General features: G+C 41.7%; 1 protein-coding gene across 3 annotated transcripts in view; it reads right to left on the bottom strand.

Moving 5' to 3' along the window:
* Positions 1-5,115: 5,115 nt before the first annotated feature.
* Positions 5,116-16,781, bottom strand: part of TTC29 (tetratricopeptide repeat domain 29) — a 112,657-nt gene continuing 100,991 nt past the window's right edge. For all 3 annotated transcript variants that reach the window (XM_081021391.1, XM_081021392.1, XM_081021393.1), the window contains exons 12-13: positions 6,691-6,754; positions 5,116-5,318 (exon numbers count right to left, since the gene is read on the bottom strand). In XM_081021391.1, coding sequence (XP_080877517.1) covers position 5,318; positions 6,691-6,754 — 65 coding nt within the window. In that variant the 3' untranslated portion in view covers positions 5,116-5,317. The remainder of the gene's footprint in view (positions 5,319-6,690; positions 6,755-16,781) is intronic.

The following is a 16,781-nucleotide window of genomic DNA, read 5'->3' as shown; positions in this document are numbered from 1 at the left end:
CCAGTTAAATCCAATTTAACCTCTCCTTTCCATGAGCATCCACCCTCTTTCACATGTGAGCTAGCCAGCTTGTGAGCTAGGTAAAGCCAAGAGATTGTGACTGGCCCAAGGTCACTGAAGGAGCTTCATGGCTGAGTGGCGATTTGAAGTGGGGTCCCTCCAGTCCTAGCCTGGCACTCTAACCACTACACTACATTGTCTTTGATCTGAGCCCCAGCTGCTTATCACATAATTCTGTCATTTGATCCTCACAATAATACTTTTTAAAATTGTCGTATTATATAATTGTATTGTGATTCTAAATTGTACACTGCTCTGAGTGGTGCCTGTGTACTGGAAGGTTGGGGGAGAATTTTTTTTTACACAGATGTCATGGGCTGGTTGGACACAGAGGAATGGTGGGAGGAACCAGCTGGGGAACCACTACGGGAAGAAGGCTCAGAGCCCAGGGAGTAGTGGTGGGTCAATGGTGAGTGGTCAGAGGGAGAAGAGGAAGACTGGGAGGAGGTGTTGGAAGCTGAAGAGGTAACAGTGCTTAGTGAGCTGGGAAAGCCTGTGGCCGAAAGAAGTCCAGAATCAGAGGCAGAAGCTGAAGCAGGAGAGTGGGGTGAGGGAGGCCAAGAGGCAGAGACAAGTCAGGCTGGTGCAGAGTGATGGGTGCCCCGCTGAACACAATGACTTACTTCTGCCCCATCCTCATTTCTGCTTCTTGAGAGAGGGGATGCGTGCAAAAGTCTCCAGGTGGGTGGGTGAGATGCAGATACAAACATTCTTCCCTAGGCTTGCTATTAAGAAACTTGAATCTTGGGTGGGTGGTGGGTAGGAAGGAATCTGCCGTTTACCCTTCTTTTCCTTGAATACTCCCTGACAAGCATTTTAGAAGAATCCTTTATGTGATGGAAGAAAAGGCTGTAGAATCAACCAACTGCAATAGGTAATGTAAACAACAGTACTTAACTGGCCAGCTAAGGCTATTGCCATAACAAGGGAACAGGTATGGCTGGTTTCCCATTATAGATTTTACCTTCAGATACACAGCATCACAAGTTTGGAAGAGACCCACAAAGATCATCCAGACTCACCCCTCCAAACCCATAAGAATGCTTTATCTCACTGAGGATACACTGCTACTCCATTTTGATTTGGTCTTTCATGTAAAAACAGTGGGGAATATCCAGCTCAGTCATACACAGAGTGCACAAATTGAAATTGATATGTAGTCTTTGGCTTCCAAACAGGTCTTGCTTTTTTGCTCCCCTTCCAGACCCCTCAAGCTTCTCAGAAAGATGTTTGCTGTGGAACACTCAGCCTGACATTCTAAGCTATCCTAGCAAGCTTCCAACATAGCAAGGTTGGCATATTAGTCCACCGCTGCAATGTTTAGAAAGTATTTGTCACAGTTAGGGATCTATTTACTGTTATTATGGAAATCTGCACAGTTTACAGACAAATGCTTAAACTTTATATGGAACCACAAAGGTACCAATTTTCCCTTGATAAGAGTTTGTCATTTATATTAACATTACTGAAAAATATGCATGAGCAAGTGTGTTTTGTATTTACATCCCTCTCAGAGCATTTAGTGTGTGTTAGCTCAGAGTTCTCCAAGAACCACAGCCTGACAGGAGTCATTTTTGAAGTCATAAATCTTGGCTCTCTTCTGCTTAGATATTAGCACCTCAGGCATTTCTTCAGCCATCACCACCAAATGTACTGTCAGGTTTTGAATACACTGGCAATGCTCTTTTCTCACAATGGATCATGGGAGAAGCAAGGTAAAAACAAGAGGACCAGTTCATCAAAATCTGTAATTTCCACAAAGCTCTTGAGCCATGGCAGCTGGGGTCCACTGGGGCTAGTGGGGTGGAGGGCAGGGCTGCCAGGGCAGCTAACAGTAGTCAGAGACAGATTTAGGCCTTGAAACATTGGGACCACAACAAGGAATTCTGCTGCAAGCAGGAGTAACCAGATTTGGCAACTGACTGAAACTGGATGCAACAGAGCCAGATCATCTCAACCAATAACCCAGGACATTCACAGGCTTCTCAGTCTACCAAGAGGTATTACACACATATATTAAATTATGGCTGTTCATCTGTCCTGACAACACATCCCAACACCTCTTTACTCAGAAGTAAGCCACTGTGTTCAGGAGTATTCCTTGCGTACGTGGCATATGCATAACTCACTCTTTCATTTACACAAACAGGTCTCAGAAGTGCTTTACTCTGGCTGTTTCATGCCCTTTGTAATGTATTTATATCCTGTAATTTTTCATTGAGAAGCATCAACAAATGAATTATCTCATATTCTGCTTGAGGATGTATTTGGAAGGACCAGCTTCCACACAAAGAGCAGAGTTCAGGGTCCAAGAATTGGCCATTTTGTCTGTTTTATGGGTCTCATGCACATCAGAGTAAACATTGCTCTGCCTAAAGCTACTTCATATTCCTTGTCTCCCCTCTCCCACTCAATAGAAGAGACGAATACATACACAAGCACACACACACTTTTCTCTTTCTCATCCCTCCTTCTCCCTGCAAAGCAGCAAACAGTACAAGAGGCTTTACTTATATTTCAGAATGGAAGATCATTCTTTGCCTTAAGGGCATGCAATGCTCCTAGGACTAGGACAAAGCAAGCTCAGGGACTCAGGGAAAGAAGGCAGGAAAGACAAAATGCATGGGAGGAGGACAGGGCTGGTTTTGATGCCCCCTGTCCTGAACCCCTGGCCTACCTGTCAGTATGCCAAGTCCAAAGTCCAAGGGTCAGTCCACAAAAGCAAAGTCCAAAGGTCAGGAAACACAGTCCAGGGTCAATCCAAGTAGCCATGTCTGAAGTCCAGCAGTCAGGATACAGTCCAGAGTCAAACCCAAAGCACAATTCCATAGAAGTCCAGGTGCATCCAAGCCAAGGTCCAACATGGGAAGCTGAGCAAATAAAGCACCTCAGCTCTGCTTCCCTTTTGCCCTTTGCACACTGATTGCAGCATCTGGGCTTGACGAGGCATGTGACCCTCACCTGTTCCAAGCCAGCTGAGGAATCACATCTCTCCTCCCAGAGCTAGTGAGCTCCACCTGGCCAGCTAGGGAGCTGGACTGTGGGCCCTTGCCTGCCTCAGCCTCCTTGAGCTTGCCGTGTTTATGGAGACAGGGGCCGCTCTGGCTCCTGCTCCTGCTCCTCTGGTTCCTATGCACCGACTCCCATCCCTTTGCCATCTGTCACCCTGTGAGTACTTCCGTCCTCTCCCCCTTCTTGCTCTGGTGTGTCCCAGTCCCGGCTACACTCCTCCTTGGGATCCTCTACTCTTCTCCCTTCCTGTCTTCCTGCCAGTTCATGACATGCCCACCCACCCACTTGAGTTGCCTGATAATAATAATAATAATAATAATAATAATAATAATAATATAATTTATTATTTATGCCCTACCCATCTGGCTGGGCTTCCCCAGCCACCCTGGGTGGCTTCCAAAAAATATTAAAATACTGTAATACATCAAACATTAAAAGCTTCCCTAAAGAGGGCTGCCTTCAGATGTCTTCTAAAAGTCTGGTAGTTGTTGTTCTCTTTGACATCTGGTGGGAGGGCGTTCCACAGGGAGGGTGCCACTACCGAGAAGGCCTGATGTAGCTGAGCTCCACTCCCAGCTCTCAAGTAATTAGAGAATTGTTTTTTCTTCAGGAATTGACCACTGTTTTTTAGTACCAGGTTTGACTTAAAGACACACACACTTCCCCCTTCCCTTCTGGAATGATACACATACATATGCACATACCCTGCAAATTCAGCACAGAGATGTTGAGTGCTTTCCTTATTGGGACAATTTTTTTTTTTGGGAATGGAGCAGTTTTGCCAGAAAGCAGAGCATGGGTGTAGGGCACACCCCCAATCAAGTAAAACAATAGAAATACTTAACTAACTGGCCCATCACATTGGTTCTGCCCCCCTAACAAAAATTCAGGCTATGCCCATGAAGCAGAGGTGGGGAACCTCAGGCCCAGGAGCCAAATGTGGTGCTCCAGGCCTCTCTACTTGTCTCTTAAGATTCTCTACAAGACACACTCCTATTCAGGCACCTGTCTCTCCCACCAGTCTTGCTTCACATCCTTCTTGAGTGTTATTTGCCTTGCTGGGATGTGATGGTCCTTGTTTCCCTGGGTGGAGGATATAGAGAGGTGTATGTCTACTATAGAAAGGTAAAATTTACATGTATTTCTCCATCCACTTTTGCTTCTGGCCCTGCTCGCCAGTGGCATACGGCCCCTGGAAGATTGTCCAGAAGGAAATGTGGCCCTCAGTCAGAAACAAACAAACAAACTCTGCCCCTGCCAGGAAGGCTTGCAGTGCAGAAGCTCCGAGGAATGGGCCTGACCAAATGGGGGTGCTCTGAGAAAGAATAGGAAAGAAGAAATCAGGGGAGAGATGACATGGAAAGGGGAGGGGCTTCTCTACTTCCTTACCAATTACTGATCACACTGCTCACTCATTGTCTTTTTTCGCACTAGGTCTAAATTTAAAACAAAAGCACAAGGAAGGTGCTGCAAAGCAGCAACAAGAAATTTTGGTGCTTTGCAATCCCCTGTCTGTGTTGGGAGAGGTGCTTGTTCCTTCCTCCTCTTATGGGCCTGATTGGCTGGGGTCATTCTACACCAATGTCCTACAGAGTAGCCAAATGATGTGTTTTGAGTAGTTCTCACAGTGCAAGAGGGGACAAAACGCAGAGCACTGAGTCTGGACACCCTGCAATGGAGGCAATTTCCATAAGGTTTCTAAAGTCTGTGGCCACCCATGAGCATGCTACAAACACAGGGAAGATGTGTGTGCAGCAAAGCTTTCTTCTGTGCTGCTGAAAGAGAATCCAGGAGATCATTGTGAACTTGTGAAGTTCATTTGCTAAGTTCCGAGGCAGCACCAGCTATAATCCTAACAGACAAAATGCAAACCAGTTACTTGACTCATGTACACCAGAGAATATATTTAGTGTTCTTTACAGTATCTAGTCGGACAAATCCATTGCATTCATTCATTTTGATGGAAATGAAAGCACCAAGCAGTTAATTGCGGGTCACCTTGTAGAATAAGGTGCTAGTTAGGCAATGAATAAAAAGTAAATATCTTTTGGAATTCTTTTAATGTGCTGCTGTATGTTGACGATTGTGGATATGAAAGATAATACACATTAAAACATGTATCTGATTATACTTGCCATGTGCTCCCCTATTAAACGTTCCAAAATGAAATGCAAACTTTCATTGGGCTTCTCCTAATAAGTATCTTCTTAAACTCATTTATCAGCTTCAGAACCTCTCCCATAGCTCTGCAGAATGGAAAACAAAGTGAAACGAAGTTAACTGATGTTCACATTTAGCTCCATTTACATCCCCTTTAATTCCTATACTGGACCACCTATCCTTCTGCCGTACAGACAAATATGTACAATATAAACAATGGAAGGCAGCAGAAATTTATAAAACTGAGAATATTCTTCCTAATAGTCATCCTATGTCCATGTCAGCCTTAAAGGGAAAAAAATGGAAATATACCACATACATGGATTCAGTTAACTCAGAAATCTCTGAATTCCAAAGGCTCAGTATCCAATATTTACAAATTACTAATAAGCTAGGTTATGGTTCCTCCCAGGGCCTTAGGATATCCTGGGAGGGTGACCTTGAATGTCAGATTGATTAACATGAACGGGATCAAATTTGTATAAATGCTTCACTAAAACCTAAATAATATAGGATTCAGTAATCCACTCTAAAAAAATACTTAGGTGGTATTGGACTCAAGAACACCTTTTCAAAATCAATAAAATATCTCTCCACTAAGCTGACAAGGCCATAATACTATTGGAACTTATATGCATATGTGGTGGGAATGTGAAGTTTTATATAGTTTTTGGATTAAGGATTTTACCACTATCTCTCAAATAACAGATAAATCACCAACACCAGATCTAGTCTTGGCCTTGCTTTCACAGAAAGCAATGCAAATTCCAGATAATCTTATAAGACATTGGTCTTTTTTTCATGAGCAGCAGCCAGAACGTAAATAGCAAGTCAATGGAAATCTCGTTCATCTCCCATGGTTGATTATTGGTTTGATAGAGTCTGGGATATAGATCTCCCAGAGCGTCTCACCTATAAAAGAAAAGTAACCAGGGGAGACTTCAAATCAGATCATTTTTATGCTATTTGGCCTAATTTTTGATATATGTCAATATAATAGAGATGGAGCACAGATCCCCAGAGGTTCAATTATGTTTGTGGAGATGATATATTTTAGAAGATTAGGATAAAGTGATTTCTCAGTGTCTTGGACTGTGATTATAAAAGAAGCATTGCATGAATCTTTCCTTTCCTTCTCCTCCCTTCTAGTTTTCCTCCTGCCTCCTTTGTATCAGGATGTTTGATGTTGTTTGTATTTTGTCTTTATTTTAAAATTTAATAAAGTTTCTTTAAAAAAAATTAACTGGTTAACGTTGAATTGTAAATGCATTTCTAATATAGCTTTATTCATTCCATTAGGAATAAAGTATCTGGATAGGATAAATCAAAAATGCGTAATAAAAACATATCCACGATTGGGTTAAAACTATTTTTACTGACATCCATATAAGATGTAGAATCGACAGCATATACAGATGTGAACAGAATGGATATCTGGCATATAGTTAAAAAGATTACCAGACGACGTCTGAAGCAGCAGTGGATCCAAGTACACGTTCAACATTTTCTTCTGTCTTGCCACCTGAAAGACACACCAGTACTTGAGATGCTTCACTTGCTACAGAGATTACAGGTGGAAGTTTCACTTGCTGGAACAGAGTGCAGAGTGGCTCTACTTGAGACCTCTCCTAGTCCCAGGTCATCACTGCTTTCTACACATGCTACAAAGCCCTACGCAGGCATTGTTTCCTTGCATATAAACAGCCACAGGAAGGTCAGTGGAGGCACAATGCCCAGCCATGCCCCATGTTATCCCTGGGCCCCTTACAGGATGGGGGTCTGAAACAGAACCGCCTCCTAGATGGGAAGGCTCCCCACGACTTTGAAACACAGGTGCACAATCAGTGTTCTAAGTTGTGTGGGGAGCTTCCAAGAGTAGAGAAGGCTCCTTGCTCCACACCCTCACTCTCAAACCCATGGAGCGCTGTGTAGGGGCCCAAGGTGATGCACTAAAGGGGATCAGGCTTGGCAGCACATCTCCACTCTTCCTCATGCAAGCCTATGCATTTGAGAAAACAGAAAGCAGTAAAAGCGCTATTGTGACCAGTATAGCCAGGGGAAGTGGGGACCAATTATTCTGCAAACTTCCCCCCGGTTCATTAGGTGTTTCTGCTGCCATGTGCAGATTTTATCAGTGATTGTATTTAATCAGCATGCCAGCATCACTTACTCCCAGTGATACCTACCATGCTAACATTGTATGCTCTGGCGTCAACCACTTCTGGCATCAACCATTTATACACTATGCCAAGCATGTGAAACATTGCACAGGGTAACGGTTCTTTCAAAACCACTCCCAGCATTGTTTTTAAACTAGGGATAACATTTCATGTGAACTGCAGGCATTGTGGTCAAATATTTTGTGCATTTTTTGACACTAGGGTGGTTCATTAGCTGTAAAAAAAGCTTTAAGCAGTTAACACATCTGCATTTTCATCAGTTAATTGATTCATTTATCATTTAGATACCAACAGATCTGTCCACCATCAGACTTCCACTAAAGGTGACTTTAAGACATATTGAAGGAAACACAATATAACACTCCATTTAATAAACAATAAGTTTCTCCTTAAGAAGGAAAGTCCTCTTAGATATTTTCCTTTTAATTCCCACTATAACAGCACACCAGAACTTTATTAAAGTGTCTTAAAAAATAAGCAAGCATTCAGCTTTGCCAATTAAATTTTGTGCTCACTGATTAAAATTGGTCCCTACAATTTAACCAACCAAAGCTTTACGTACTTGATTAACCCACCAACTAAAGCTTGCAGCTCTGTTTCACAAACATGCTTTGGAATTTCCCAGTAGTTTCTTCCTATAAGTAAGATGTCAGTAATGACAGTAGCTTCTTAAAAACACACAGTGAACTGCCTTTCTCTGCTGAGCTATATCTCAGTGCTGTGGGCTCCATTTGGGATGTAGAACTGACTGGTCTTCTTTCATCTTAGACATAGAGTTACAGTCTCCCAACCCAAGCAACCTATATAAGACATTTTATTTAGACATAAGAGAGACAGATATCCCAGTAAGGAGTCTTCTACCACAGCTGCATGGTTCAGAAGAACCCAGAGTTATTGAGACGACAGCCTTCTTAACTGAGAAATTGAGATATAAAAAAATGTAATTCCAAATTGACCACATTGTAGAGTGCCAGAGTTTGATTAGTGTTACAACTTTGATCTATGCACCACAGGAAGAAGTCTGGTAGGTATTGCCATGGGACCTTAATTTTAGGATTAATCAAAGTGTTGGGTATTCATTGTACACTCACCATAAACTGAAATTTTCTGTGTATTGAAAATAACTCAGAGCTGACTTTCTGTAGCAGCCCATTTTGCTGAAACATCTGAAGCCCATGCAACATAGAAATATGTCATGCGTTCAAGTTATGCTAATCACAGTATTTAATATTATAATATGTTATTAATCCAGATGCACACACCATACACTAGCGTTCCCCAATCTGGTGTCCTCCAGATGTTTCAGACAACTCCCAGCAGCCTCAGATGTCATGGCTAGTGGTCAGGGATGATGGGAGTTGTAGTCTGAAACATCTGGAGGGCACCAGGTTGAAGAAGGCTGCTAGACATAATATCTAGTTTTAGCAAGGACCTCATTAGCGGCCCAGCAATTAGCTTGGAAATTTATGTACCCTTGGCTAATCGATATCAGTATTAGAGAAGCATTGAACCTTTTGTATGGGAAAGAAAATTATGCACAACTTCAGAGTTAATTGTGACACCTTCTTAAAAAGTATGGGTAGAGCTCCTTTGAAGCCTGTGGAGAAGCAGTAATTTAAAAAACAAGGAAGAAGTAATTTATAAAGCAGCCTTCCTTTCCCTATTAGTTTTCCATTACCCCTTCATTTTTGTGAGTGACTTCTGGTGTATGCAGATAGAGTAAATAGGCAATAACAAATGATGGGAGTTAATGTTACAGAGCTGAACTATTTACATCAACTTAAGCAATAGTATTCAATCAAATTGCTCCTTCCTGTACAATGCTATAAAAATATGACCCACCCTCTCTGCCTTCTCAGTGAAAACTGGTTCAAGTTAACTCCCATTTCCCTGGCTTTCTGATGCCACTCCTTGGTCTTCTCACTAGCTTTGTTCAAAATTCTGTCACCTTTTGTTACTCAGGCCATGTGGTCTCTGTTAAATCCATTCACAGCTGGATCCAGCATGACTTCCTCATTCCTACCTTCAAAGCCCTCCCTTGCTTTACTCTTGCTTTACTCCAACTTCTTATTCTGAGATATCTGTGCCTGCGACCTTCTCTTTTCCAGCTTTCCCATCCAAAGGTTTCCTGCTCCCTTAAATGTCAGTGTTTTCACTCTTGCTACTCCCATTTGCTTGGAACTCCCCCACAGAAACCTAGGATTGTCACCTCTCTCTTTCCCTGAAAACTCCTCCTAAAAAAATGTATTTTCTGTGACGCCTCTGACACATCCTCATCTTCTACTGAAACAAAGCATACGAGTAATAGGCACACGTTCTTCTCTGTTTCCTCTCTTCTCTTGTTACCCTATAAAGTGCCATGATACAGTCATAGACTCAGAGAATCAAACAGTTGGAACAGACTACAAGGACCATCTAGTCCAACCCTCTGCAATGCAAATATTTTACCCAACATGGGGCTTGAACCCACAATGCTGAGAATAAGAGCATTTTGCTCTACCAACTGAGCTATCTCGGTTAACAATAGTATCTCTTTAACTTTGTAGGTTTGTTGCTAATTAATGGTTGATCGTTATGTTGCTTTAAGACAGGGGTAGCCAACATGGTGCCCTTCAGAGGTTGCTGAACTACAATGCCTTCATGGGCCCTGCTAGCAGGGGCTGATGGGAGTTGTAGTTCAACATCAGGAGGGCACCATGTTGGCTATCCCATGCTTTAAGATAACCAGCAGTTAAACACTGAACTATCACTTCTCTCCCTCCCCTGCTTCTTTGCCCACTATTTTTTCCCCCAGGTCCAACATTTCAACCCACTAGAAAAATATAAAAAGTGAAAATTCAAGAACTTTGGAAAATTTAACCCATTATGTATTTATGGTACTCTGGATATTCACAAAATTATATGCACAAGTTTCTCACACTGAAGCAGTTTCAAAGGAAATTAAACCAATAACTGAGCCAATTTTTATTCTGCTTGTTATGCTATATTTTAAATATTTGAGTATAGCACACATAAAATAAAACTCAGGTAGTATTGCTTAGACTTGCAAGATTTTCATGCTCATTTTCTGTAATTCCATTTGTTGCCGTCTGCACTATATTATTTGTTGACGTGTGAGTTATCACTTCAATAAGTGTAAGTGTAAACCATATACATGCTATTTCTATAGTAACATACATTTGATAAAATCTGACCAGGATCTGACAGGATATGCAGTCTCTTCGATTTGGCATATTTCAAGTGACAAGAAACATTTCCTTATTCTGCTCTGAAGTTTATTTGAATTTTCAAACAGTCATGCTTTTGCGGTTTAGCAAAACAGAATAAAAATCACTGTGGGAAATTGCCACAATTAGACATGGGTATAACCTCTCTGAGGTTCTCCTAGCACAGTAGGGTTTTTGCACAGTTTCCATGTATCTCCATGGAGATTGTGCAGGAAAATCTCATGGAATAATTTTAATATGTTTTTAACCAGTATCAGCAGAGTTACTAATTGCTGCTGATTTTAACTATTATCAGAAGTAAAGGTCTGGAAACAGTGGCAGTTTTATCTGGTAGCTTTATTAAGATCCAGATGAATGAATATGTAAAATTTGGCTACACAAACCATTTTTATCTAGCACATTCCATTAAAAAGAGAGAGAGAGTATGCAGTAAACTGCATATAAGGGTTGTGTCAAAGTTTACAGAATAGGACCCTTGGTAGCTAGAATAGCATTTCCACAACAAATCAAAGGTATTGTTCTCAACTTACATGAATATACAGTAGCCATTACCTTAAATTTAAGCATCACAATGAGCGTCAAAACCACTGTGGAGATATGAAAGCCATATTGTATCAGTGCAGTCTGCAGAGATTTTTTTCTTGCAGCTTTGCTGTGCTGAAATATATGTTGCACTTGAAAGCTAAAGGGATTACTTTTGAATAGTCATCACAAAGGTTGATTATATTCGTATATCATTTAGCTAGACCCTGCAGGCTATTATTCCATTAGCTGTGCTTGTCCACTCCTGCCCTGTCAAAAAGTTGATCATATAATGTGAAAAGGCCAGACAGTGTGTTAAACTATGAGAAGTGCTTCAGAAAAGCACAAGAATACTCTATTTAAAAATAATTATAACCCTATTCAGGTGGCAGTCCTAAGTGTATTTATTTAGAGACAAGCTACACGGAGCGACCGGGTTTATGACTGGGCTGGAGAGTCTAGCAAAGATAAGTACCAGGCAAAGTATGAAAGAAGGATTACATGAGACCAGGGCTTTTTTCCCAGCCAGAACTCACCAGTTCTGGCACCTCTCAGGTGGGCACATTGCCATTATAAGAGAACAAAGGAGTTGTTCACGGTGTGTTCTGGCACCTCTTTTTCTAGAAAAATAGCACTTTATGAGACTACTATACACAGTTCAGCTATCGGTTAAACAGTTCAAAAACACATATTAAGTGTTGAGGGTCTACAGAACTGCTGGATTTTTTAATCACCCTGTCAGCATTCCAGAATAGAACAATTTTAAGTCAGACCTTAGCTTGCCTTGGAGGCTTAGTTAGGGCAGCAGGGCAGATTCGGTTTTGCAGCTCTCATTGGCTTTGTGTCTGCTGCCTAGCACAAGCAGGTAGATTCAACCTTTGAGCATCCTATCCTTTCACCATTTCTCTCAACCTCTTGTCCCCCTGATCCATTCTTCATTGTTCCCAAGCTTCTGCCTTGGAGTTCAAACCATGTTTAATGCCAGGCAGTGGAAGCTGGTGGCACTTTTGACTTGGCAGGGCTGCAATTTCTAACTTTGTTGTTTTCCTCACAATAGGACGTGTACAGCAAAGCAAAACAGGCTTCTCCAAGTAGGAAACACTTCCTGCTGCTTCTCTTGATGGAAAGGTGTGGCCATCAAGGAAACAGCTCTGAGCATCCTCAGAATAGATATTTACGATTCAGATAGGTCTACCAGGTGTGCCCTTGCAATTCCCCTTAGTAAGGAAATGCCCTGATTTGCCCTAGTGGACCAGCCTTCTCTGATGCCGGGTTCCTGGGGAGACACAGAATTGGGAACCTGCCTAGAACTTGTCCCATGCATAAAAATGTCTAGGCACAGCTCTGATGCGGATCAGTAAGCTAGATCTTCTAGAGTTTAACAGACAAGCAGTCCTGTGTTTGGTGGGTACAGGGAACAAATAAGGAAACAGAACAAATGAAACGGAACAGTAATATTAAATAATAAATACCAGAAGGAAGCCATGCTAAATTTGTTGCAGCAAAAAAACCATAGTGTCCTGTGGGCACCTTGAAGACAAAGGCATGGATCTTATGAGAATATAACTTAAGGAAGTTCATGGAAGTCAAATTTCCTCTCCCCCTGTAGCCAGCTGCTTCCCACCTCATAAACCTCTCAGGACAGTTGAACAATGTAAGATACATGGGATGTAATCCACTGGGAACAGTCAAGTACAACATTACAGTGGTACCTTGGGTTACAAACACTTCGGTTTACAGAGTCCGCTAACCTGGAAATAGTACCTCAGGTTAAGAACTTTACCTCAGGATGAGAACAGAAATCGCACGGCGGTGGCACGGTGGCAGCGGGAGGCCCCATGAGCTAAAGTGGTACCTCAGGTTAAGAACAGTTTCAGGTTAAGAACGGATCTCCGGAATGAATTAAGTACGTAACCAGAGGTACCACTGTACCTGTTTTGCTAGAGTGGTCATGCAGGAGATGTTGGTCTAGTCAGCTGAACTTCCTGTTACACCTGGCTGGAGCATCCTTCCTTGCATGTGACTAGTAGGTGGGCGTGAACTTTCCAGACCTGGTAAAAGGCCAAGTCTCACAGCCACCTCCCTCTTTTCGATCTTCTTTTTCGTCCTGCAAACTTCCTGATTCACCTGGACTGTACTGCTGGCTGCCAGCCATCAACCCCGCCCCCCAGGTTATATCCCATATGGGGTAAACCTGTTTGTACATGTTTGTAACTTTAAGCTTAAAGCCTGTCTTCAGGGATCACACTGTGCTCTGCCTGATTGCAAGTAAAACTACTTTTTGTTCCTTATGAATAAGACTGTGGTGTCTTTATTCTTTTAGGAGGGATCAAAGGGGTCTTACCAGGAATAATAGAACATTTCTCAATCTGGGCAAGCCAGATTGAATTGTCTATTGTCTTAAGAGGCTCACACAAGTCTGAAACCAGTTTTCTGCTGCGTAAGGGGGGAATGCTCTCTGCTATATAAAGAAACTTGCTAGTGCGAGTTAGGAAGGATATTAATAATCAATATATTCTCTCCTGCCACCCTCAACATTCCCACAAGATAGAGCACAGGGGGCTGCTGGGAGAGAGAAATCACTCCCACATCCTACCCTATATGGTTCAGAAGGACAAAATGATCCTCCAGAGAGGCTTTTTTGGGAGCATAGGAGGATACAGAGTATAGGAGGGACAGGAAAACTTCCTTTCATGAACCTCCTTAAGCCTTTCAGATTTATTGCTGCATAAACATTTTTCACTAGGGCCTACTGTCCGAAGAGAAATTCTAAAATAACCAACTACTGTAGAGAATGATTCCTGTAGAGAAGGCTTCTGGGAAATGATATATAACGAATTGAAAAAAATGTTGAAATATACATTTGTTAAGAAACCAGAGGCATTTTTGTTAGGAATGGTAGGAAATGAAATAAATAGAAAAGATTATAAGCTTTTTTTATACGCAGTAACAGCGGCAAGAATACTGCTAGCCCAAAAATGGAAACAAGAAGAATTACCATCGATGGAAGAATGTAGAATGAAGTTAATGGAATATGCAGAACTTGATAAACTAATAGGAAGGATTCGAGGCCTACGAGACCACAGATTCACTGAAGACTGGAGTAAATTTGTAGACTATTTGAAAAGTATTTGTGAAAAATTGTGTTATGTGTTTTTATATTTTTGTATTGTAAAATGAATAAAAAATAATTCAAAAAAAGAAAAGAAAAGAAAAAGAGAATGATTCCTGTCACCACCAGGTATGTTAGGAGTCATCTGCAAATGAATACAAAACACACCTCTCATCTTCCATTCCCTTTTATATCACATTTTATATTACAAATTGTAATTTTTGTGCTGAACTTCCTTTGTGCTTAAAGTCGGTGCCGATTAGTTGCCACAGGAGAAGACAAAACAACTGCATTATCTTACTTCACTTACTGTTCAGATATTTCAGCCCAATCTAGATAAAATAAAATACTAAATAGAAGACTCGGTGCTTCTTCCAGAAGACTTAAGGCAGAGAATCCTCTGCTTTTATTATTCAAAGTTGTTTAATGTAGATTGTAAAGATGTTTTATTGGGGTCTCTTTGAAGCAATGTATTATACAGAGCCATGAACGAGTCTTTATGAGCACAAGTGGGAGTCCTAAATGAACAGCGTTTGGAATGTTTGACTTTGAATAGGTAGGTTTATATGAGCAGAAGGCTTGATTGTTGGGGCCCAGTTTATGAATTAGAAGGAGGATTTATTTTATACACCTTGAAATGGGAAGTCAAATCTTTTGGGATCCCGGTAAGCACAATTTTTGAGCCGAGATAGAAAACCTAATGGAAATCTCTTCTTCTGCCACTATTATTATCTATTTATTGAAAACAGTTTCATTCAAACTTCTTCATGAAACTATTGTGGCTGTCAGGGCCGACTCGACTTGAAGTTTGAACATCTTTCTGGCTCTGAAAAGTAAAAAGGCCTCAAAGGCTCCAGAATAGTGTATTCTTTCTAATTTGCGTAATGTGGTAAAATGTGTGCATGGATTTGTAACTAAGGAGGGAAGGTGTCTTTGCAAAATTCAGTTTAGGGGGAATTAAAAGGCAAAGCTCCCAGATAATCAAGACTTTTTATCTAGCATTAAATTGCTGAGTTATGTTTCTTAAGCAAAGATATGGAATGTATTTACACCTGATGAAGAACCATGGCTCAATGATATCCCTTTTCCATGCAGAAGGTGTAGATTCAACCCCCAGCATCTTTAGGTAAAACTGGGAATGTCCCATCTGAAACCCTGGAGAACTGCTGCCATTATGTCAGTATGGATCCGGATGGGCCAACGGTTTGGCTTGGTGGGAGGCAGCTTCCTCTGTTCCTATTACAATTATTTATATATTCTGCCTTTTAGACTGTGAATACTTCCAAGGCAGCTTACAAATAACAGCAATGCTAATTTTAAAACAAAACAAAACAATATCAACATATAGCAAGTTATAAGAATAGTTGGTTGTAGTTGACTCAGCAGTGGGAGAAGTACAGGCCAACTGGAACAGGCTGTGGTGACTTAGGTTTTTATATTTAAAAATCCACGACAAATTTATGAACAATAAGGCTACTAGGCATGCTGACAGTGCACCATCTCTATCTGTCAGGGACTGGGCAGAGGAGGAATGGTGGAGACTGCCTCCCCAGCCTGACCCTTCCAGAGAAGAAGACGACAGTTCAGAATTACAACAGGGGTTTGAGGGAGATCACAGCTCAGAGGAAGATGAGGGGAAAAGTTGGGAAATAATGGGAGAGGGGTAGGAGTAGGAGGCAGAACCGGAGTAGCACCTGGCTGACACGTTGTCACTAGAAAGCATTCCAGACCCACCATCTCACAGAACCTGGCGAGCCTTAAAAATAGGAGAGCAAAGCACTCAGAAGCAAAAGGCCCTCAGTGCCAGCTGTAGAAGGGATGAGGAATGAGGAAGTGGGAGAGAAGGGGAGGGGAGAATTACTTAGAGCAACGCCATTATTCCGAGAGGCCACATCCCAAGCCTCTCTCTGTGAATACTGAATAAAAGCAGATGGTAAGGACTTTCCCTTGTCTTGTCCATTCCTGCCAACCTGTTGTGGGGGTTGGTTCCTCTGCTGCCTGGCACCATCTTTCATGTCCCATAGGCATCTGGTTAACAACTGTGAGAACAGGAAGCTGGACAAGATGGGCCTTTGGTCTGATCCAGTAGGGCTCTTCCTAGATTCCTGATCAGCATATCAGCAGTAGTGGTTCTTTTTTGTGCGTGTACAGATCAACAGAGATTTGTCTTTTCTGGAAATGTTTAAGGTTTATTTAGTACAGAGGCCTCTTCTCACACCTGTCTGCCTCAGAAGGTGTGTCTTCGTTTGCTAATCAACAGTAACAAAATATTAGTAAGAATGGACCGTGTCAGTCTGAAGCTAGAAACTTTTGTTTTGGCAACTCTGGCAATATTTTGCCTAGTTGCTTACAGACCGTGTGACATCTGAGTTATTTAGAGATCACACCAAGTTTCCTCCTTGAAACTGGCTTTTCAAGATCTTAGCAAAAGGTATTTTATGAGGGTACTGAAACTGAAGCCAGCAAAGCAGAGAAAATCCAAGAATGCATCTGCAACAAAATGGGATG

This window comes from Podarcis pityusensis (assembly GCF_964106645.2).
Source record: "Podarcis pityusensis genome assembly, chromosome: 9".
Lineage (NCBI taxonomy): Eukaryota > Metazoa > Chordata > Lepidosauria > Squamata > Lacertidae > Podarcis > Podarcis pityusensis.
Note: the sequence above shows the minus strand (reverse complement) of the source record. Positions and strands in the feature narration are given on the sequence as shown.